The 23,011-nt window shown below is 39.0% G+C and overlaps 2 protein-coding genes across 3 annotated transcripts; both read left to right on the top strand.

Annotated features, from left to right (window-relative positions):
• The first annotated feature begins 1,347 nt into the window (after positions 1–1,347).
• Positions 1,348–10,055, top strand: LOC121951007 (mitochondrial adenyl nucleotide antiporter SLC25A24-like). The gene is made up of 10 exons (XM_042497167.2): positions 1,348–1,945; positions 2,671–2,797; positions 2,898–2,985; positions 3,121–3,232; positions 5,128–5,286; positions 6,160–6,312; positions 6,404–6,511; positions 6,658–6,825; positions 7,003–7,153; positions 8,336–10,055. The coding sequence occupies exons 1-10, from the start codon at positions 1,766–1,768 to the stop codon at positions 8,515–8,517; spliced, it is 1,428 nt and encodes a 475-aa protein (XP_042353101.1). The 5' UTR covers positions 1,348–1,765; the 3' UTR covers positions 8,518–10,055.
• A 2,382-nt stretch (positions 10,056–12,437) lies between these two features.
• On the top strand, positions 12,438–21,128 carry prkab2 (protein kinase, AMP-activated, beta 2 non-catalytic subunit). 2 transcript variants are annotated; one of them, XM_042497168.2, is made up of 8 exons: positions 12,438–12,566; positions 14,804–14,983; positions 15,095–15,246; positions 15,420–15,513; positions 16,604–16,718; positions 16,851–16,984; positions 17,115–17,183; positions 17,655–21,128. In XM_042497168.2, exons 2-8 carry the CDS (start codon positions 14,825–14,827, stop codon positions 17,730–17,732), a joined length of 801 nt encoding a protein of 266 aa, XP_042353102.1. In that variant the 5' UTR covers positions 12,438–12,566; positions 14,804–14,824; the 3' UTR covers positions 17,733–21,128. The 2 variants fall into 2 exon arrangements, with proteins under 2 accessions (XP_042353102.1, XP_042353103.1); XM_042497169.2 differs by having other exon boundaries at positions 12,441–12,566; positions 14,801–14,983.
• The last annotated feature ends 1,883 nt before the right edge of the window (positions 21,129–23,011 follow it).

The raw sequence follows: 23,011 nt of genomic DNA, 5'->3' as shown, positions 1-23,011 counted from the left end.
AAGACGCCTTCTTGAGTTTATGGGGTGTAAAAAAAAAAAAAAAGTATATATTAAAGTTACATATATACAAGTATATATGTATATATATATATATAAAACTCTTGCCTCTGAGATATGGTAAGGTAGAAAAAACTGCACCTAAGTACAGTAATTGAGTAAATGTACCTAGTTATATTCCACCACTGTTTAATAGGTTATTATGCAATCATTTTACTGGTCTGGCCCACTTGAGATTTCGGCTGCATGTAGCCCATGAACTAAAATGAGTTTGACACCCCTGGCCTAAATATATCATGCTCAACAACAGTGGGGTCTTAATATGGCCAGTGAACTGAAGAAACTCTGACAGCCAATAAAACATACTTACCAGAAAAAAATAACAAGTCTATTTGTTTTGTTGAGGGACCCAGAGATACCACACTGGGCCCATAACCATAAACTGGTGATGCCCAATTTAAATTCCACAGGCACAATTATGCCCCCAACAGGGTGCCAGGTGGCCCCCAAATCACAACTAATTCAAAATAGAATTAGTGATTTTAAAAAAATTTTTTTTTTTTTTTACAAATCTTTTAGTATACATAAGATGCCAAATTGCATAAAAATACATCAAGATAGAGCTTCTTTATAAAAAAGTGCCAGTGGAAGATCCCACCCCACCCCTGTATTAAACGTCCTAATATGCAAGAAATATCCTAAAATCCTAGAAAAATCCTAAAAACCAAAAAAAGATCCTAAAACCAGAGAAAAGTCCAAAATCCTAAAAAAAATGCTAAAATCTTACACATGTATCAAAGTCCTATATGCTTAAGTCCTAGAAATGTTCTAAAATCCTAGAAATGTCCCAAAGTCCTAAAAACATCCTAAAATCCTTTAAAACTCCTAAAATCTCCAAAAACCCATAGATGTCCTTAAATCCAAGAAAGGTGGTAAAATCTGAGAAGTGTCCTAAAACAGAAATGTCCCAAAATCCTAAAAATGCCCTTAAATCTGAGAAATGTACTAAAATCATAGAAGAGTCCCCGAATCCCAGAAGTGTCCTAAAAATATCCCCAAATTCTAGAAACATTCTAGAATCCTACAAACGTCCTGAAATCCCAGAAACATGTATGGGGCTGCTGTAACTGGCCTCGGGCCTCCAGACATTCTGCAAAAGTGGCCCCAAAGCAAAGCGAGTGGAGTATCCCTGCCACAGTGAGTATTATTTAGCCTCGGACTTATTTTCTTATGTGCACCACCTTTTGTGTGAGGAAACACCGCCCTCTGCTGGCCACTAGCGGTGCTGCTCTGCAGGAAACACGACGCTATGTGTTTCTGTCTCCACTGACACGTCCTGCTAGATGAAGAGATTAAACTCCCCTTATAATACACCACAACATATCACACAGAGCAAGGGTAAAAAAACAGATGGGGAGGTTCACTATGAGAAGCATAAACCGGATTATGCACACGGTTAATCCGGGGGTTGTTTATTCCACCTCTTTTCCTATTTTAACATCTTTCCTGCTTTTCCGTAGAAAACAAGCGGCTACGTCGCCTTCATCGCTCCGCCCTCGATTACTGCAGATCGCCTGAAACGTTACAGAGTCGCCTCCACCTCTGCGTGGGACAGAGTAAAGTAACCGGGGAGCGTTTTTCAACATCAAAACCAAGCGGAATTCTGGATTTTGCACGTTTTATGGTTGAATTTCAGTATGGATTCATAAGCAGATCCTGACTGCAGGGCGCTTCCTCTGCACCACAGCTTCCACATTTTAGCCCCACAATGTATCAAACAATACGGACGCTTTTACTATCAAATGCGCGGTGCTGGGATGCCGACAGCAAGAGGTCGTACCAGGACTTGTTTGAACGGCTTGATACCAATAAAGATGGGAAGGTGGACGTCGCTGAATTGCGGGCGGGCCTCAAGGCGATGGGCATATTCCGCCAGGGAGCCGCACAGGTAAAGGCTCAGGGGCCGGGGGTCCTGTACAGACAGGAGTTTAGGGCTTGGCCCGCTCGGTTTGCATGACATTCTTCAGCTGTGTTAAGTGTGTTTATGTTACTGCGCTAAGGGACTGTACTTTATTTATCGGAGTAGGTTTGTAGCTGGAGTGTGACTTTTTGAAAAATTTTTATTTTTATTTTATTTTATTTTATCTATTTTTTTATTTTTTTTTTTACTTAAGCCTCTTTGAGTGACTGGAAAAAATGCACGACCTTTCCTTAACTATAATTAGCCATATTTTAGAGATTCTGACTGTGATAAATGGTGTGATTTTGGATATTTTTTAGAAGAAAAGTATGCCTTTCAAACCCAAGTGCAGGTTTGATATTATTCAACCCTCCAAAACCTGGGCAAATGGGTTTGATTTATGTCAAAAATATGTGGAGAAGGCAATGAGCAACTTCACAAGACATGGCCCAAAGATTAACAAGAACAAAACAAAAAACTACACAAAAAAAGAAATCAAACTAGTTTGTTCAGGTTTCAAAGAGTTGAATAGCTGGTGAACAAGTTGCATGTCCTTCCTCTAAGCCAAACCAAAAATGTAACCCCCTCCTCAATGCTTTAGAGATTGTCTCAAGTGACTCCTGTTTTTCACCACCTCCTCCCGTCTCGTAAATAATGAACAGTCCCTAATACTGCTGGCATATGAGCTATTAGATTTGATCTCCTCTCTGCAGAAAATTGTCTCATCTGGTGACCAAAACAAAGATGGGAGCCTGGACTTCAGTGAGTTCAGCAAATATCTGAAAGAGCACGAGAAGAAGCTGCGGCTCACATTCAAGAGTCTGGACCGCAACAACGATGGTAGGAGATTAGTGATTGCACATAATGTCAGTGAATGTTTACAAAACCACACATCCTCTGTTTATACTGCAGTATATTTGTGTGTTTTATGTTGTGTCAGGGCGCATTGATGCCTCAGAGATTCAGCAGTCCCTTGCAGAGCTGGGCATGGAGATAAGCAGAGAGAACGCCCTGAAAATATTACAGAGGTATGACCCTCCCATCTATATTTTTCTAAGTAGAGTGTGACCAAAATATTGATTGTGTGTAATCTGAAAGCTTGAAATGATAAGTAATGTGCTTATGGGACATAGCTTAAGAGGTTTTCTGTGTGTTTCCTGTAGTATGGACATTGATGGAACCATGATGGTGGACTGGAACGAGTGGAGAGAGCACTTCCTGTTATGCCCAGCTCACAACCTGGAAGAGATCATACGCTACTGGAAACACTCCTCGGTACAACACAGACACACACACCAAATTCATTCTGCAGAGTGGCAACTGCAGTGCAATGCATCACATGATATCTAGTCCTCTTGTGTTAAATGTTATGGATTTCCTCTGCAGTTTTGGCAGCAGCTTCGAAAGATTAGACTGCCCAACATAATTAGGTCACAGCAACACACTCTGCTTCCCTCAGCTCGCTCCTCCACTGCCTCCTAGTACAAATAAGGATGTCATTGTCAAGATATGTGCTCCGGCACGAGCAAAACACGGCCGCTTTTTTCTACAAGTGTTACTAGATGTTCAGTGCACTGCACATTTATAGCGTCTTGGGTTACAAAACCAGACAAACTGCATTCTCACACCATAAATGTGCCTTAGTTGTAACACATAACTAGCTGCAGAAGCCCCTGTGTTTGTCTGCAGAGTTGCATTAAATTGCCGCCATGTTTGTCACTGCCAGACAGCGTCATGCTTTTGGAAAAACACTGGATATGTTTATCTGAAACAGCGTATGCATGCAAAAGGAGGGTTCAGTTGGCTCAGTGATAATGATTTCATAAGCAGTTTTAGCTGCTGGATAAGGAGGTCAATTCATTGTTTGTTGTTAAAATTACTTGCAACCTCTGTGTTTTTTAGCCTTTTTCTCAACGTAAGAATGTTCCTAATAACTATGCTTAAACTGAAGTTTTAACTTAGACCAGTCGACTAGTCTAAAAGTAAGAAAACACCTAGAAAACTGTCAAAATTGAGCAGAATTTAATCTTTATGTTTAAACATTGTCCAAAGTAATATTGCATTTCAGAGCTGTCTGCAAACCTTAATCACATTTTTCAACAAACAAATTGTACTTTAATTACCACTGAAATGTGTGGCACTTTTTTAGGAAATTAAATCTTGAGTAAACAAGCCTGATTATTACAACATTTTGACTGGGTGGACACAATTGTATAAAATAATAATAATAATTTTAAACTTAACTGATTAGTATTTTTTGTGTCGACTAGTGAGGGCAGCTACATTTAATCTACTTAATCCTGCACCTCCCTACCTCGTAGCATGACCTTTTTTTGCACAAGTTGTACCAAATATACAGAGAAAAGAAGTATGTTATGCTTCTAATGTGTTGACTAACTGGCTGCAACCTTACATTCAAGGTTTTGTAAATGTTGCCCTCTCTCCAGCATACATCTGGTAATTTGTTAAGACTGAAAAGATGTTGCTGCATCATTGTGAAAGTAGATCTTAAAAGGAGAAGTGTTTGTACACTTGTGAAGTTTTTTTTCTTTCTTTTTTTTTGTCAGATTGACAACTGCACAAACAGGCGCTCTGTGACATGTGCTTTCCTGAGAGAGAATCAATCTCAAAGTCAAAATAATTCTGCTCTAAGACTTCTTACAGTGCATATTATGGCCATAAACTGGCATATTACTGAGTTAAAAAGGGCTTGTTTTGACTGAGATGAAGACACTGTGGCGCTGGTGTAATGGTAGTTGATGACGCGGGTGGACTACTGGGTAGGCTTCAAAAAAGGAAGTTTGAATACTCTCCTATGTATTTCAGTGGCTTTCTGGCAGTGGGTGCACTGATACCTGCGTATACCCTCCATTCAGCTGCTGCATGGTGGTTTTGAAACATTAAGTCTGTTTGCGCTAATTAAGGCTGAAAACTGATCAGTGTGCTTCTTTTCTCCTTTCTTGGAAAAACACTGTCCTTAAACTGAGGGGGACCTAATTCAGCCACATGCTTTTAGATGATGTGTGGGGAACCCTGATACTCCTGAGCAGATATGTTTGTAGCTGTCAAGGGAACAGTTATATTAACAGACGTGTCTTCAGTTTTTTCAGTTTTTCCCAGTGTCCATGTATGAAAGTGATCTGAGCAAAATGTGTTTATGTAATCACCAGGTGCTTGATATAGGCGACAGTCTCGCCATCCCAGACGAGTTCACAGAGGAGGAGAAGAGCTCAGGTGTCTGGTGGAAGCAGCTTGCAGCAGGTGCAGTGGCGGGGGCCGTCTCTCGCACTGGTACTGCCCCTCTGGACAGAATGAAAGTCTTCATGCAGGTGAAATATTTGGAGAGAAAGAAAACAGACAAGTGAATTGTTTTCTTGGATGGGGTGTGGTAAGAGGTATACTATGCAGGATTGTTGGTTACTGTTTGTAAAGACGCTCACCATCAAACTGAAAGTAAAAGTCAACCCCAAGCCAGCTTGCCTCTCTATTTTTGTGCTTTTTCAGTGCTGTGTGTCTTGGTTGCCTGTTGCGTACAGTCTTACACTGAGCTGCTACCTTTTAATAAATTCTCATCTGAGCACAGTGGGGGTACATGCCCATAAATGTCCCTAACACAGAAAACAAGAAAACACAGGCAGAGAGCAAAGTCTCTACAGAAAAAATGACACCGACACAACTTCTAGTGGGTCATAAGTGATGATTAACAGTGATTACTTCTTTATGAGTTTATACATAGTTTTTAAGGGAAATCCTAGAGAGTAAATCTATTGAGATGATCCTTACTTATGACCTACTCTCATGGTGTGACTGTATTTTCTGCAGAGACTCTGTATGCTGTCTGTGTTTTTTCATTTTCTTCTTGTTTTCTGTGGTCGGGACGTTTAAGGGCGTGTACTCCGCAGCGCTCAGGTGAGGTCAGGGCCTTTTAACAAAGTAGTGACCAAGCTGCAGGCATCCAAGACACACAGCGCAGAAAAAATGCAAATATAATTCAAAATGCCCAACAAGAGTGAATTTGGGGTTGGATTTTACTTTCACTTTTGCTGGCGAACATGTTGACAGACAATAACTGCCTATCCTGCACAGTATAGCTCTAAAAAAGTAAGTGTGTGTGTGTGTGTGTGTGTGTGTGTGTGTGTGTGTGTGTGTGTGTGTGTGTGTGTGTGAAACTGCCCTGTAAACCTTATATATGTGTACTGTAGGTTCATTCTTCTAAGACCAATAAAATAAGCCTGATAGGAGGCTTCAAACAGATGATCATGGAAGGAGGTCTGACTTCTCTGTGGAGGGGAAACGGGATCAACGTTTTAAAGATTGCACCTGAGACGGCCATCAAATTCATGGCATATGAACAGGTAAGCTCTAAAAATGCATATTGTATACATTTGATGGTGTTTAAATATTTGGAATATACATAATGTCTTGGCATTTGTGTGTGTTCTTTAGTATAAGAAGTTGTTATCATCAGAGGGACAGAAGACTGAGACACACAAGCGGTTCATGGCGGGCTCTCTGGCCGGGGCCACAGCACAGACAGCCATCTACCCAATGGAAGTAAGACAACTGTTGCGTCACTGTTACATCACTGTTTCATCACGAGAAAAAAGGAAGTCAGCTGTTAGCCCGAAAACTTCAAAAATCCACACAAATCAAAAGAATCTGTTTGTCAGTTTTCTTCTTTTGTATTTTCTTGCTCTCAGGTATTAAAAACTAGACTGACCCTGAGAAAAACTGGCCAGTACTCAGGAATGTTTGACTGTGCCAAGAAGATCCTGAGGAAAGAGGGCGTCAAGGCTTTCTACAAGGGCTACATTCCAAACTTAGTGGGCATCATTCCCTACGCTGGGATCGACCTCGCTGTTTACGAGGTATGCTGCCCCTTCAGTGATATTTCACAACAGAGTGCATTTTGTTTAATTAACTAATCAGTATGCTCGATAAAACGGTTTATATAATGGACTGCGGAGCTGTATTAAATCAGAGAAATACATTTTTGTGTTTTGCTGATGCACACTATTTAAAGTCATCTTTCTCCTGTGTGTCAGACTCTGAAGAACACTTGGCTGTCGCACCATGCGACGGACTCAGCTAACCCCGGGGTTCTGGTGCTGGTGGCCTGCGGGACCATCTCCAGTACCTGCGGCCAGCTGGCCAGCTATCCACTCGCACTTGTACGCACGCGTATGCAGGCACAAGGTAACCTTAGTCTGACATTTAAAAACAGTGATGACAAACTCATATATTATGGCACATAAATTACACAGTACATAATATTTTTCACTGTAGGCGAGATGTTTATGTGGGTACATACAGTAACTCTCTAAAGCCACCTTATATTTTCTGTAAACAAAAGCCCATTTAATAAGAGGTTTGTAGTGGAGAAGGGCTGCTTTTAAAGGGATAGACAGAATTTTTTGAAGCGGGGTTGTATGAGGTACTTATCCACGGTCAGTGTATTACCTACAGTACCTAAGCAGGCTGAAGCACTGCCATGGAAGCTAAGCAATGTACTGCTGTGGACTTGGGCATCAGAAAAATGTCTTTCAGCCACAAAAAATAGTCTGACCTAAAAAAGTTTTTTAAGTGTACATAGTTTCTCTGCTTTACCTTGTCATCAGACAGTCCGTTCTGATGGAAAAGCTATTAATTAGTTCAGTTTCTCATATATGCATTTGTCAAAGCCACCAGACTCAATTGACAAAAACAGATTGTAGATCACCAAACACAGGAGCTGCTGGTCTACCGTCACCCCAATCAGTCATACCCCTTTCCCACAGAAATTACCGCCTGCACGCAGGTTTTTCCAACATAAATAAATAGGCCATCGATTGCTATCCCATTGCCAGTAGAGTAGGGCTGTGTACACGGTGCTGCAGCAGACGAGTATGTGTGTGTGTGTGTGTGTGTGTGTGTGTGTGTGTGTGGGATGTTCTGGTGTGTCCGTTTGACATCACGGACAGACTGGATAGTAGGTTAAAAGTAGAAAGCAGCATGGACAGAGGTCTGTGAAATCTTAAAGGTAGTTACCTCTCTTTATATGTCTCTAACTTATACAATCTTTCAAACTCAGTGCAGACTAATGAGATTGATGTTTTAGCGCTGCTCAAGTGGGGACGGAGGGTAATTTCTTGAATCTGTTTTGTTGCTGCCCCCGTGCACATCAGTACGTTGCTCAGCTTCCGTATGAGTACTCCTGCCGTTTTCACTAAACCGAGAGCGTGCGTACTAACACCTACTGTATATAAAACATTGACCATGGATAAGTAACTCATACAGCCCCACTTAAAAAGATCCAAACTACCCCTTTTACATATAGTGCAAGAAAAAAAATGCTTTCAGGTGCAATACTGCCCCCCTTACTTACCTTTGTTTCTCCAGCGTCTCTGGATGCATCTGACCAGTCCTCCATGAGCAGCCTGATGAAGAAGATTGTAGCCAAAGATGGGTTTTTTGGACTCTACCGGGGCATCCTGCCCAATTTCATGAAAGTCATTCCCGCTGTCAGCATTAGCTACGTGGTTTACGAGTACATGAAGACTGGCTTAGGAATTTCCAAATGATGCTGCAAGCAAATGAAAAAGACTACTTATTTGTCAGACTTGAAAATGCCTGAAATAACTCCAAGAAAAACAGACAGATATTAAAACATACAGAGCATGACTTTCGCCAGCTGGCCACAGGAGCTCAGTGGATGGAAAACTATATGTATCCCACCAAGAGTCGTCAGTCGGTAGCTAAAGCATTTATCATTTCTGCGGAGCATGCTTTAATTTTTATCCTGCTGTTACACATGATGCACTCCCAAAATATGTACGCCATCCAAAGCAATACTTGACATAAAGATAGCACTGTACAGCCATAAGAAATAGAAATATACATGATGGGTTGTTAATTCATCCTGCTGTTTTTCCTTTAAAACTGTGATCATCCAAAGTTGTAGCTCATTGGGACATACTATTGTTCTTTTTGGTAACAAAAGAAATATTGTCTTAAGAAGAAGCTGGACTTTATCCAGTGGGAATGCACAGCAGAGTTGATGGCCTTATTTTGAGGTCAAATTACACTACACTAGGACTGCACGATATGCAAAAAATAAATAAAATTTTAAAAATCATATTGCAATTATTTTGAAAGATATTGCAATATGAGTCACTTTTTTGTGGGAATGGTACTTTTTGCATTTTATTTTAAGTGAGAAAAATATGAAAAATTAAGATGATTATTTACCTTGTTTGGTCTGTACCAAACAAGCATGTTCCCTTGCGTCTGAATGGAACATGATTTGTTAGTTGGGGCATCTCTGTAGCTCCAAAATGCTAGATTTATAATCGTATCTTGTGACCAATTTTATCCTTATCAAAAATTTGCAGCTCCTGGATTTTGGAAATTGCACTTGGCCATACTGCAATTTCTATAGTATTTCAAGTAATTGTGCAGCCCTACACTACGCCAGTTTAAATGTTAAAGTCCACACCCTAAAGAGGTAATTTAATACTTTTCAAAGTTGTAAACACCTGCCTCCAGAGTGACATCAGCTTCAGACAAACAGTGCTCCAGCCAGCAGCTGTTAACTAAAAATAACTGGCCTTAAAAAAATCAATAACTTAAACACTGGAAAACTGTGTGCATGAAGACAATGTAATGTGAAAAATTACTGATTCTGTGTGTTATTTGATAATAATTTCAATGTGCCTTACAGCCATTCAATGTGAACTCTGACATCAACAAATGTGTTTTTTACCATATATATACTGTATTTATGTACTGTATATATATCATTTGTCAGTTATTATTATTTAAAGGTTTGGATGATAGTTACTAACACTTTAAAACAGTAATAACTGCTTGTTGGACTGAAACACTTGCAAGGAGCATGGTTTTGTCTTGTGTCACTTGTCATTTCAACACACCAAGACCCCCACCCACAAACGCACACATACACACCCGCAACAGGATACTGTTACCTTTAACATTGTGTTACTTGTTCTCCCACACAGTGCTGGGACATATGTATCTGTTTACCATGTAAAAATGACAATCAGCCTATTGTCTTTACTACAAGTTACAATAATGTGGATTTAAAGAAACTTTAAAACTGGTCTTGATTTCATAGTAGTGAACCTGAACATGTGAAAACTTTACTTCGAAGTTTAAAGGGGAACTACACCCATTTTCAAAATTTATTATTATTCCTGTGGTTTGAGACAAGCCTAGAGTAGATGAGAACAACTCTCTCCCAAATCTGCAAACTAGAGTGTTAAAATTTGTGATGTCACATGGTACAAAATGCAGAGCTGCTCCATAGAAAATGAATTTGGAAACATGGTCTAGATTAGTGGTTCCCAACTAGTGGGTTATGGGTCCACTCTGAATGGACCGCAAGTGACTTGAGAATGTTTCAACTTTGTAAAACACACACACACACACACACACACACACACACACACACACACACACACTTTATTTTGTAGTACAAATAATTTTCAGCAAGGAGATTTTATTTTGAAGTGCTGTTTCCTGCTGTAGAGTGAGTGAATAACAGACAACTACTTAACAGAGATATCAAACCAGCTGGAAGACATGGCCAAAGGTCATGACATGCATGATGTATGATGCTGAATATATTAAACTGTGTGGACCTTGAATTGATGACTGAGGAGAAACCTGGACCCCTTGACTGGACCATCTACTATGACTGACACTGAGAGCACTCATGGGTACATTTTCTGTTTCAGAATTGAGAAAACTACAAAAAAAATAAAAACGATTTGGGTGTAAAAAAAAAAAAGACAACAAACAAATATGTGGTTCCACAAAATCAGACTCCCATTCATTATGAAGCAGCTCCAGACTTTATACTTGATGATATCTCAAGTTTGAAACTGACCTCTCTGGTTTCTGGCTTTTAGAGAGAGTAGGTCATGTTCATTAATATTGATTTAACCTTCCCAGACTGTGGAAATAACATACTGGAATGCCTAACATCATCTTTGCTGTAAGGCTTACTTGAGATTAATGGCTGGGTGGTGTAAAGTTCAGCTCCACAGGGTGGGGATCGCTGGTTCAAATATCACTGAAGTGTGTAACAGCTCCATCTGGTGAATAATAAAGAAACAACACATGAACATATTTCCTTAAGTAGAATACAAATAAACCAGATCTGATAATATCTGATAATTATCTAATAATGCCTCCGAAATGGCAACAGCTGTGGATGAAGGCATTGTGTTTTCGGGTTGTTAGTCTGTTTGTCTCATTCTCCTGAACAAAATATCTCAAGAACACCTTTGAGGGAACTTCTTCAGATTTTGACACAAATGTCCACTTGGACTCAACGATAAAACTGAGATATTTGTGATCAGTTGTTAAGGTCACTGTGACCTTGCGTCCGTCTAATTCTGCTGAACAGTTTTTGGCAGTCACTGTAACCACACAAAACATGTTTATGACTGTACCTCAAGTTATATGCTAGTTGTGACAAAATTTCACACAAATTTTGAAAAAGATGAAGTGATGACATTTTATATCCAAAATATCAAAGGTGAACTTCACTCTGACATCTGGCCATCAGTCAACATCAACAGCCTCAACAGCAGGTGAAAATCATCAGGTGATGGAAAAAAAAGAAAAACTTTGGTTTTGCTTATGGGGACATGCTTTTCTGACTCTTCCTCAAAGTCTGTCAGTTTTATTGAACTGGTTAAAAACAGCTTACTGGCAACAGGAAGTTATCAAACTAAACTGTCTTAAAACACTTAAATTACTGTTCAACAATCTTAAAGCTGCTGAAAGTGCATAGGCTACTATATTATCACTGTGTGTGTATTGCATCTGTAAACATTCTTCTAGTTTTATGACAGTGATTAAGATAAATATTTGAATTTTAATGGCCACTGGAAACTTAATATTTAATCTAAACATCACTAAATTCATAGTATTTGAACACTTTACTTTGAACCACATTTGTTCAAATTTCACCTCTTGAAATAAGACATTTCTTGATTTGCAGTTTCAAAGACTGAATTTGATATTTGTTTCTCAAATCCTAAAATTAAATTTTAGACTTTCAAATAAATAAACTGGAATTTTTAAAACTAAAATTTACCAATGGAAATTAAGCAAGTATAATTTTGGGGTAAAATTCTGAAATTTTAATTTTTGGATCTTAACATTGCAAATCAATAAATTCCATGTTTTAATTTCAAAGAGGTGGATTCAGAAAAGAAAGAAACACCCAAAAACACATACATGGCTTTCAGTAGTAGTAAAATATTTCAATGCTATTTATTCAGTGGTGTTTATATTACAATACTGAGTATTCAGCGGCTGTTGGAATACAAATATTCACCACAATATTTCCACTTCTTAACCCACAGATTTTAAAAGTAACTTCACTCTGCTGATCTAAGACTGTATATATCACGGATGCATTATAGTGAAGGTATATATGGAGTAAAGTCTACTCTCCGCAAAGTCTATGCTGCCGATGAGTAAATTGTCCCTCTGATTTTGTCCTCGCCGCACACCGTAGTTGGGGCGCCACCGCGCTGCTATTGTTGTAAAGAGGTTGGCCCTCCGCTGAAAACAAGCTACATATTAACTTCAGCAGGTATTGTTGATTTGTCACTTTATCATCACTATTTGCGTATATTTTCGTTGTCATAATCGACGCCGCCGTCGTAAAAAAGACAAACGGCGAGCTAGGCTAGTAGTTAGAAACTGACAGCTAGCAGCCAGCTAACTGACAGCTAAAAATATTCTCCAGCCGAAGTGATTTGAGGTTGGCACAGCTGAACTGGCAGAGGGTCAGCGAGAGAGGTGACAGCTAGCAAGCTATGCGCACTCTCTGCTCTTAAAAAAAGGACAAAATGATTATAATGTAATGTGGGAAGTTAAAACTTGTTGCTCGTTGAGCAGTCGGCTAGTGGGCGTTAACGGTCGGTGCTGCGTTATGTCTGACAGGATGATTGTGTTAACGTTGAGCGGTTGTTGCAGTCTTATCGGTTGTGCTGCCACAGTTCATGTATCTGAGACCGTCTAGTCGGCCGATAAGCTTTTTAGCCTCTCTGGAAAGCCGTTTAGCAGTATGGGAGAACCAGACTGAGACTCATTATGGGTGCATTCAATGTATCATGGAAATGTTTCCCATTACAAGTGTTTAGATTGTTTTAAGCCTTCAAAACCGGGATCAGCATCAGTTATCTTGTGCTGCATTCAGATGAACAAATTGGTTTGATTTCGTTATGAAAACATGTGGAAAGGTGCAATGAGCAACTTGGCAAGAAATTTCCCACAAATAGCAAAGAAATTATTAAAAGGTGACTAGAAATTAATTTGAAAAGTACATATTTATTTTATTTTTATTTTTTTAAGGACAAAGTTAAATAAAAATGGAAAAATGTCCAGAAAAAAAAATAACAAAAAATAATATATATATATATATATAATCAGTGGTCAGCATTTTGGGGGGTCATTTTTTTTGTTTATTTATTTATGTTTTTACTTCTTACTTTTTTGGCCATGACTTGTTAAATTGCTCATTGCCGTCTCGCCATATCTTTGAAGGAAAACTGGCCAATTTGCTCAGGTTTCTGTATATTTCTAATATTTTTATTTATTCATATTAAACACGTATCACGCATTATATTTGTATGTTCTGCTATCACAATAGGCTGTGGCTAGCCCTGGTTTGTGCCTGACATTTATTATCATTAAAGTACTAAGGTATAGTAAGGTACTAAAATATTATGGTACAATAATACTTCAACACTTATAGTATAACACTTTAACTGTGTTATAATTGGTGCAGTAATTCAATTACAGTGATACTCAATGCAGTGCAATATTCTTCCCACTCCTGAATGTACATTTAACAGATGGTGGGCATATTGTATATATTTCTTATTCTGATTGCTGATTTTTGTAGCATTATACACCTATTTTATATTTCTCACTTTACTTTAGGGTTGCAACGGTATGACATTTTCACGGTGCAATAATTGTCTCAGAAAATATTGCAGTATCATGGTATTACAGAACTATTTTTATTATTATCAGTTACATTGACCATTACAGAAGTTTTTTAATAGATAAACCTTTTATTATTATATTAAAACTTGAAACCATTTTTTAAATGTACGTTTGAGTAAAAAGTCTCCCCTTTCAAAGTAACTAAACTAAGGTGAGAATCTCCGTCCACTGGTGTTTCTGTCAGTACTGTAGAAAAGCAAAAGTACATGGTACAATGACCGTCAATTTTCATACCACTGTATACTATAAAACAAGTACACCACTGCAAACCTACTTTACATATTAGATTTATACATTGTATTGTAGTATAAGGCACATATTCATATTTTACATACTAGTGTTTAAATTGTAACATTTTATTTTTAGGTTTTTACATTCTTCATACATGTACTTCTTATTTCTGATTCTAATTTTGATTGAATTTGTCATGATAACATGAGAGACACAAACGTGGGCTTGTATTAGGCTAATATTCACAATATTTAGTATCTTCCATATATTGTTGTAGATGGTATGTCAAGATTATGCGTAGGTGGCATTGATCTTACATGAAAGCAAGTGTATACGTGACGTAACATAATATACCGTGATTCTTTAGGCTACTGCATTATTAAAACTCATTAATGTTCTCATTGTGATGCTTCTTATCTCATATACAGGCCCTATAAAAGGGACTGAAATCAACACCAGCTATTACGTTCTTCACTACCGATTCATTTTTAATCTATTTCTAGTTGCTGAATGGCCCGATTACAATAAAGTTGGTCCTATTTTTTGTGCCCGAGCATATAAGAAGTTGTCTTTTCTTTCCAGTAGCACTATAAATAGTGAGGCAACATGGGCAACACAAGTGACAGGGTGTCTGCAGATCGCCATGGAGCCAAGGCCCACCGCTCAGACAGCAGCGGCAGTCACAAAGACCACGAGCCCAGCAGCAAGATGGTGGATAGCACAGATGACCCCAACATTTTTAACACCCACGGGCCAGAATCGAAGGTACTCCTGGAAAATACAGATTTACAGAATCTGGTGCTGGAATTTCCAAATTTCAAATTTCTGTGCTATTTGTTACCTATGATTGTTGAGATATCATTTAATTGCTTTTAGGCGTTAGGAGAGAAAGAATCAGATCTGGGTGACCAGGTGAAAACTGGTCCTCAGGCTCGACCCACGGTCATCCGCTGGGCCGGAGGGGGAAAGGAGGTCTACATAGCTGGTTCTTTTAATAACTGGAGCACAAAGATACCACTTAATAAAAGGTAAACTTGTTTTATTGTTGTCAGCACACTATAACTTACTGTCTAACAGGATTCCCATGCAAATGATCTCAGCTTATCCATTTTAGCTCAAACCACAGGTGACATTTGTTGAGATTTATGTGAGAAGACAGCCCAGTATTGCACTAATACTCTTTCTTTTCCTTCCTTCAAAGCCATAATGACTTTGTAGCGATCTTGGACCTGCCAGAGGGAGAGCACCAGTACAAGTTTTTTGTAGACGGACAGTGGGTCCACGATTCCTCAGAGGTACATCAGTGTCATTTTTATTTTACCATCATTCTTATCTTTTTGAAAGTTTTCCTTAAGCCCTGTTTACATGTATACTGATATTTTTGAAAACTGATATTTTTCTCTACATTTCAAAATATAATTCTGTCCACACAACCTTCATTTTATAAAATATCTCCAACAAGAGTTACCTTTTTTCAAAACACCTTCTGGAGATCTCATCATTGTTGATACCCATTCAATAAAAGGATGAACAAGCTCTATCAAACCTACAAGTGGTGCTCTGGAAACGCTAATGATTTACCTCCATTCCTCCTTGACAACAGTCTCACTCTGGAAATTGTCCCACCTTCTGCTGGTTCAACTGGGCCTGACCCAAAACTGTCTCTCCTGGCAGACTTTAAACTGAGATGGACCACTAACATTTGGTGCAGCAGACTGTTCATCTGTGAAGTGGTGCAGCAAGACTAGATTTAAATGTTAACCAACCAGTATTCCGCCGTAGTTACCGTTTCCGTATCAAGGTTATTACACAAAGCAACAATGGGTATAAGCGAATTAAGAAGATGACGTGGTCATTTCCCTAAATGCTCCATTTTACATGCTGATGCTGAAACACATAAACAGGAGTTTTGAAAAATCTGCACCTAAGAAGGCGTCTCCGTTTAATGGACCCAAATGAGTTTAAATGAGAGGCCAAAACATAGAGGAAAACATCCTTTTATGAAAATAGCCTTAACCTCAGACAGTTCAGTTACAGACTCTTCATTTTGGCTTGTTACAAAGAGCTATGATGTTAAGTCAAGAAACTTTAGAAATTCACATTAAAATCTCATCCATTCCACACCCTAAAGTGCTGACTGACATTGCCAGTGTCATTGTGTTCATAATATTGTCTTTTACTTTGTTCAGACTACAGAAGAACCATACACACATTACTGTACGCTATTATAAAGTCTTCAGCCCTGCCTGGTTATTGTTTAAATCAAACTGCACTCATAGGATCATCATCAGACCCTTTTCTAAATCCAAGGAAAATGCATGCAGAGTGTTATAAACAACAATTATAAAAATGCCTCATCATCACCTTTTTGAAACTCTTTTGCAGCCGGTGGTAACCAGCCAGCTCGGCACCATCAACAACCTGATCCAGGTGAAAAAGTCAGACTTTGAGGTGTTTGACGCCCTGCACGTTGACTCTCTGGAGTGCTCAGATACATCAGGTGAGTTCATGTTCAGAATGATCGTGCACTACAATAAATACTGATAAAATCTTAAGTTATTTTGCAATGAAAAGTTTACTCAAGCCTTGAAACCCTGTCAGCCGTGTAATTGTTACTGTTGTATGTTTGCAGACCTGTCCAGCTCCCCTCCAGGTCCATATGGGCAGGAGCAGTACATCTTCAGACCAGAGGAGCATTTCAAAGCCCCGCCTATTCTCCCTCCTCACCTCCTTCAAGTCATTCTCAACAAGGATACCAATATATCTGTCAGTGCCACCATCTTTCCTATCACCATAACCCTTATCTACAGTTCTGACTTAACACCGTAATTTCCCCAGACCATAATTTGATATGTCTTTGTTGTTATTTACCAGTTTCTTGACTCTCTCTTGGCAGTGTGACCCTGCCCTGCTGCCTGAACCAAACCACGTCATGCTGAACCACCTTTACGCTCTCTCAATAAAGGTAGGCTTGCTGGCAAAAGCTGAAAAACTCTTTAACAGTCTCCAGATGTTACCGACACCACATGGAATACACATTTTCCCCCAAACTCTATAAACTCTAAATGAATTAGCAACCCGATTCAGTAGAGGGCGTTTGAAACTCTGCCACTTCTCAGCTTGTGAATCAGAAGGCCAGGCAATAACAGCTAACTAAAAACTCAGAAAAAAACCCTGTCTGAGCAGCTACAAGAGGGAAATGCTCAACCATGGTGTTGGCTGCTTTTTCACTCATGAAATATAAACTTAAAATATGCTAGTAATACCTTAAGACACATTATAATGCTAAATAAATACATGTTTTTATGATTCTCAGACATGCTGTTGTGTGGACCGGTTGGCAGTTTCGCGGTTTTAAGCGTCTCGTCAATTTGCTGTGTGTGTTTTGATCCCGCTAATGTCAGCTTGCCTGTGTGTTGTGTTTCTGTCTGTGCAGGATGGAGTCATGGTGCTGAGTGCAACTCACAGATACAAGAAGAAATACGTAACCTCTCTGCTCTACAAGCCGATCTAAGCCTCAGGCTGGGTGCACCACAGTGCTTTTAGAGAGCAGCATGTTTGTATTCTGCTGTTTTTTTTGTTCCTGTATCATCACATTTAGCCAAATCTTGCACTGAAACAAGTTTACAGGCGAGCTAAAGGCCAGCGGCTGTGACTGTGGCTTGGTTTTTAAGAGGTTGCACTTCTGTCTACATAGGGCTCTGAACAAAAGTAGCGAAGTGTGTATGTGGCGGGTGTCGGAGAGAGATGAAAACTAAACTGTGGCTTTTACTTGTGACATCAACAGACAGAGAAGAGACTGACTAAATCACTGTGTGTACTTGAGTGTTTGCTGCACCTTGTGAATATATGCATGTTGTGTGTAAAATGAGATTTTTTTAATGTCAGGAGTGAAAGACGAAGGCGATCTGTGACGGATCAGTTTCTTTAAGGATGTTCTCTTAAAGTGAGGGATTTTGAGTGTTACCGATGCGGATTAACAATTTGAGTTTAAAGTGTTGTGCAGTCATATCTTTCTTGAACTGATTGTATTCAGTTTTGAACTGGTTTAATTGGAAGCATTCATGGCAAGTGCATGCAGAACGACTCAATCTGGCCCGAAGTGAGGGCCTGCAGGTGCTGAAGGGAGCAGCAGACTCGGCATTGCTTGAACATTAAGTGCAATAACCTGCTGTAAAGATAAGTGAATTTTAACTCAAATAGACTCACAAATATGATGAACTAGAACGGAAGGAGGAGGCAGCAGTGAGCATCATATTTTGTCTGTACATATTGTCTGTACAGCTTGAACTTAAGTATTAACAAATCCAAGATTGCGGTTTTGTTAATGTTACCAGTCCCTCCAGGATTTTGTCAGCTTTTTTGGGGATAGTTGCGGCCTAAAATCCCTGATTTCACAGCAGCTTCTCTTTAAAAAAAAAATGCAAATGCGTGTTGTAATATTTTTAGGTGCATTTAATGCAAAGAAATTGTGGGAGAAAGTGAGAATTGCAAATACAGTCGCGATTTCTTTTTGAATAATTCATAAAATGTTTAAGAAAAAAAATGCACTGTTCTGAGTTTGTGATTTATACCGCACAAATGTACCACGAATCATGCATATTTAATCTAACTCGCCTTGATTATTTCAGCATGTGCAATAGATCTGGACCATAGACTGTGTGTAAAGATGGACAGCTCGTCTCCACCTCCTCCCACTGTACAAAAATAAAGATATAAAATATAAAATATCCCATATTTAGCTGCTGCCATCTCGCACTAATGACATTATTTAGAGCCAAAGTCTGCTCAGGAGGGATCTCCGCAATTTTGAGTTCCCACCCATACACCCGTCCAACCAGTCACGAAGAAACAAACATCACAGTTATAAGCACTAAAATGATTTAACATGTACTTTGATCTTTTAGTTTGCCTAATGCTTATTTCACTAACAGAGGGGGCAGAGTTTATGAACTATTGCAGGCAGCCTCAAGGGAGTGATCAGATATTTTGGCTTCACTTTTGGGGAACTATCAAGTCTTCCATGTTTATACACAGTCTCTGATCTGTATCCAGCAGGCTCTGTCATGGTGAATTGTCTTGTCTCTTGTCCACAAGTTTCAGCCGTTCTCCGGTTGTGTTATGTGGTAGAAAATTGTTTGTCAATCAATCTAGTTTGTGTTTCACTCTGATGTTGCACACGATGCAAAAAAGTTCACCGCTGCTTTCGAGCAGAGCATCAGGGAATTGCCTTGCATGATCGTTAGCAGTAATTGATAAATGTGAGATGTTCATCTTCCGCATGTCTGCATCCTCACAACCAGAATCCAAGGCTAGTAAATGACGGCTGAGGCACGGTCTTTTAACCAGTGGGAGCTTTGGGCTGTGACACGTGCATAATGTGAGTGGAGCTGTGATGCTGAAGGGTTACAGCGGATGGCGCTAGAAATAAAAGCATGGTGACCGCTTTGGCACTTTTTGCTGCACTCAGCCTGGTAGAACTTTTGTGCGCTTGAATTGATGGCGGCTGATATAAAAGAACATTTTTACACAGAAAGCATTTGCTTATGGTCTTTTATTAATGACCTTTTTGATGATTGCAGAACTGTAATTCTCGCCTTTATTTTTATTTTTAATATAAAGTATATTCTTACCCAAAGCTGACTGTGGACGATAGTTGAAACAAATTATTGCCCATGTTGTGTGATAGTGCACCAGCTGTTGAGCCTTTTAACAACTGCATACCAATGACATGATGCGATATGATGTTGTGTCCCAGCCTTATTTAATAGCCTTGCCTGAAACAAAGAAGTGAGTTTTGTGACGCTGTGCGGGGGACTGCTGTGAATAGTGAAATTCCAGGCGGTGATTGGTCAGATTTGCAGTAAAAGTGTGGTAATTGGAAAAAAATTGTGAGGTTGGTGCAGAATTCACAGGAATTGGTCAAATTTGCATTGATTGTTATGATCGCAACATCTTGGAGGGGCTGTGTTATGGTCACTATTGATGTTTGTGTCAACACTTTCCAGATGAGGAACAGAGGTCAAAGGTCAATGTTAAGTTCTGCTGTTGCCTTTATCCTGAGATAATTTTGCGAGCACTTTACCATCCTGTGAGCAGGAGTGTTGATATAAGCTTTTAACTATGCAGCAGACAACTCTTATTGTACTGTAGCTTCTTTGGATCATAGAACCCGATTTGTGCTTTTTCTTCTTTAGGTATGATGAAATTGCAGTGCTCTGTTTGTGTGTGCTTCTGTACTGAGTTTTAATTATCAAACAGGAATGTACTGTGTGTATCTGTGACACATGTTGTCATACACACAGACAGTTTCCACTTGCTGCTTTGCATGCATTAAATGTCTGCAACTTGGGTTGATTCGACACATTTACTGAGCGTGGTGCAAATTCCGATGCTGATTGACGGCATTCGGATGAATTTACAGGGCTATGAGGATAGATAGTTGCCATAAATTTAAAAGTGTACAGTTTGCTCGTGTTCTTTAAAGTGTAACCATTTAAGGTAATCTGTATTTTGAGGTACGGTGGTTTTGAGAGTTGTTTTTTTTGTCACGTTGTGCTGTTTAATTGTCCGCATTTACAATACAGTATATATACCCACGGTTGATACACTCTACAGACTTTAAAAGGGGCTCTCATAAATCCTGTTGGTGTTCAACTAGACGCTCTGAAAGTATTTTGTGAATGTCGAGCCTAACCATGAAGTTTTGTCCAAAGAGTTTTTGAATCTTGGAGATGTGATAAGGGAGACTGGACAAATGGTGTGGACGTGGTGTTTTAAGGCTTAAACCAAAACTTGAATTTTACAACCGTTTCATGAATGTTTAAAAATGCTTTGCAGAATCAGTGTGATGATTCACTGTACAAGGTTTTACTTGTTTGCAAATAAAGAGAGGACACACTGTTCTTAATTCCTTTCTGTCTGTCTTTTTTTTCCTATGTTTTTTCCTGTATGTCCTATGTTTTTTGACCAGGACCCTATTTTTCCATATTTTTGTCTTAAGTGATTAATGAAGAAAACCATTTTAAATTGGTCTAGTACTAAGCAATACAGCTGCTGCTTGCAGCAGTGAAACAGGCTGCAATGTAACCACTTGGGGCATGTTGGTATTGTCAATGTATACATCCACTAAAAGTGATGTCCTTGTCACTGACAGGCTCAGACTGTTACTCGAGGTATCTGATAACATTATGGAACAGATCCCTTCAGAGACAGACCTCTTTGTATAACCAGAGACAGCCTCAATATTGCGATCCCAAAACCCACCACACTCCCTTTAAATATACATATAATTTTAGCATGACTTGTGCCAGAATATTTTCACATCTAACTTGGTAAATAAAGTTTTTTTTTAACTAAATTAGAGTTTGTAATTGCTGGGACAGTTGAAAGGTGAAACCAGGAGGATTTTTATTCATTACTTTTGTTCGTCGACTTTGAATAAAGTGTGTTTTACACTGACAAAATTACTCTTTATGGATATGGAGTCTGGTGAGTTTGGCAGTTGCATTTTCAGGGCATTTTCTGGTTAAAGAAAAAGGATCTTACTCTTTAACAAAAAGGCCTGTCTCTTCAGTGATCCATTCAAGAGATATTGACAGGAATAAGCACTTTTAGTAAATTGACGATGCAAACAAGCCCCGAGTGATTACTTGCCACATTTTTTCTTCTTGCTGGCTGCAGTGCTCTTGATCAATACTAGACTAATTTCAAAAACTGTTGTCTCCATCAGTCACTTAGACACAAAAACGTGGGAAAATAGGGGCCATGCTGAAGACTAATGAACTTACTCTTTGAAGTGATAGTTTGGGATTTTTGAAATGGGGCTGTATGAGATCTATAGTCAGTGTAGAAATAATATACAGTAGCTGGCAGTTGGCAGGCTCTGTTTTGCAGAAACAGATGGGATTTGCACCCTAAAGTTCAGCATTATTGCTGTGGACTGGGTTGACAGCAAAAAATATTTTAGCCACTTAAAAATAGGCCTACCTAAGAGAATCCATATAAGTCTGAGTGGATGCTATATTTAGAGTTGTTTCAACGATTTACCTTGCTGTCACACGGCCTTTTCCTCTGGTTCATTTTTCCTATTCTTACGTAGAAGTGCAAGGTATTATGCTGTTTATGCCCAAAAGTGTTGTTGCACCATCAGACTGAAACAAAACTTTACTTTTCTAAAGATTTCACATGCTTGTGTTTTTCGGGCTGTTCAAACAAAGGAATGGAAACTGCTGTGGGCAGTTACACTGAACATAAACATCAACACTTCACCTGCAAGACTGAGACAACTCAGTTTGCAGCTAACTTCTCTCATATAACCACTAACGAAAAAAACAACAGGGACACAAACTGCGAGTGAGCACTGCTGTACCCAAACAATATACCAACATGAGCCTTGAGGTTTCACAAATCTGAAAATATATTTTAAATAATCTTAAACCTCTGGGATAATCTAGCTCAGATTTCACCAAGTATGGTTGTTTTTACGAGAGACCCGGTTTAATGATGTGGTCTATATGTGAAAAACGCTGTGAAATCTCTAGTTTATTTATTTATTTACTTATGTGCATTTTCACAAATAGAATTAAGATTTCACAAATACGAAACTATATTTTAAATAATTTTTAGCCTCTCTAGGATAACGTAGTCCAGATTTGAACCATCTAATTATAGTAGTTTTTGACCTGCACCTAGTTCAGTGTGGTCCACATGTGAAAGAAAGCTGTGAAATCTCCCTTTTTTGTATTGTCATAAATAGAATAAAGATTTCCAAAATTTAAGAAAGTGGGTTTC

The sequence above is a fragment of the Plectropomus leopardus genome, chromosome 12 (assembly GCF_026936395.1).
Source record: "Plectropomus leopardus strain MGB_pleo_1.0 chromosome 12, ASM2693639v1, whole genome shotgun sequence".
Classification (NCBI taxonomy): Eukaryota; Metazoa; Chordata; class Actinopteri; order Perciformes; family Serranidae; genus Plectropomus; species Plectropomus leopardus.
This window is presented reverse-complemented; position numbering and strand designations above follow the sequence as displayed.

Bases quoted from the DNA above. Each gene is read 5' to 3' on its own strand.
- LOC121951007 (XM_042497167.2), top strand. From the start codon at position 1,766: ATGTATCAAACAATACGGACGCTTTTACTATCAAATGCGCGGTGCTGG. The intron at 3,233-5,127 runs GTACAACACAGA...TGTAATCACCAG, and splicing joins GCTACTGGAAACACTCCTCG to GTGCTTGATATAGGCGACAG. The intron at 6,313-6,403 runs GTAAGCTCTAAA...TGTGTTCTTTAG, and splicing joins AATTCATGGCATATGAACAG to TATAAGAAGTTGTTATCATC.
- prkab2 (XM_042497168.2), top strand. From the start codon at position 14,825: ATGGGCAACACAAGTGACAGGGTGTCTGCAGATCGCCATGGAGCCAAG. The intron at 15,247-15,419 runs GTAAACTTGTTT...CTTCCTTCAAAG, and splicing joins AAGATACCACTTAATAAAAG to CCATAATGACTTTGTAGCGA. The intron at 15,514-16,603 runs GTACATCAGTGT...ACTCTTTTGCAG, and splicing joins GGGTCCACGATTCCTCAGAG to CCGGTGGTAACCAGCCAGCT.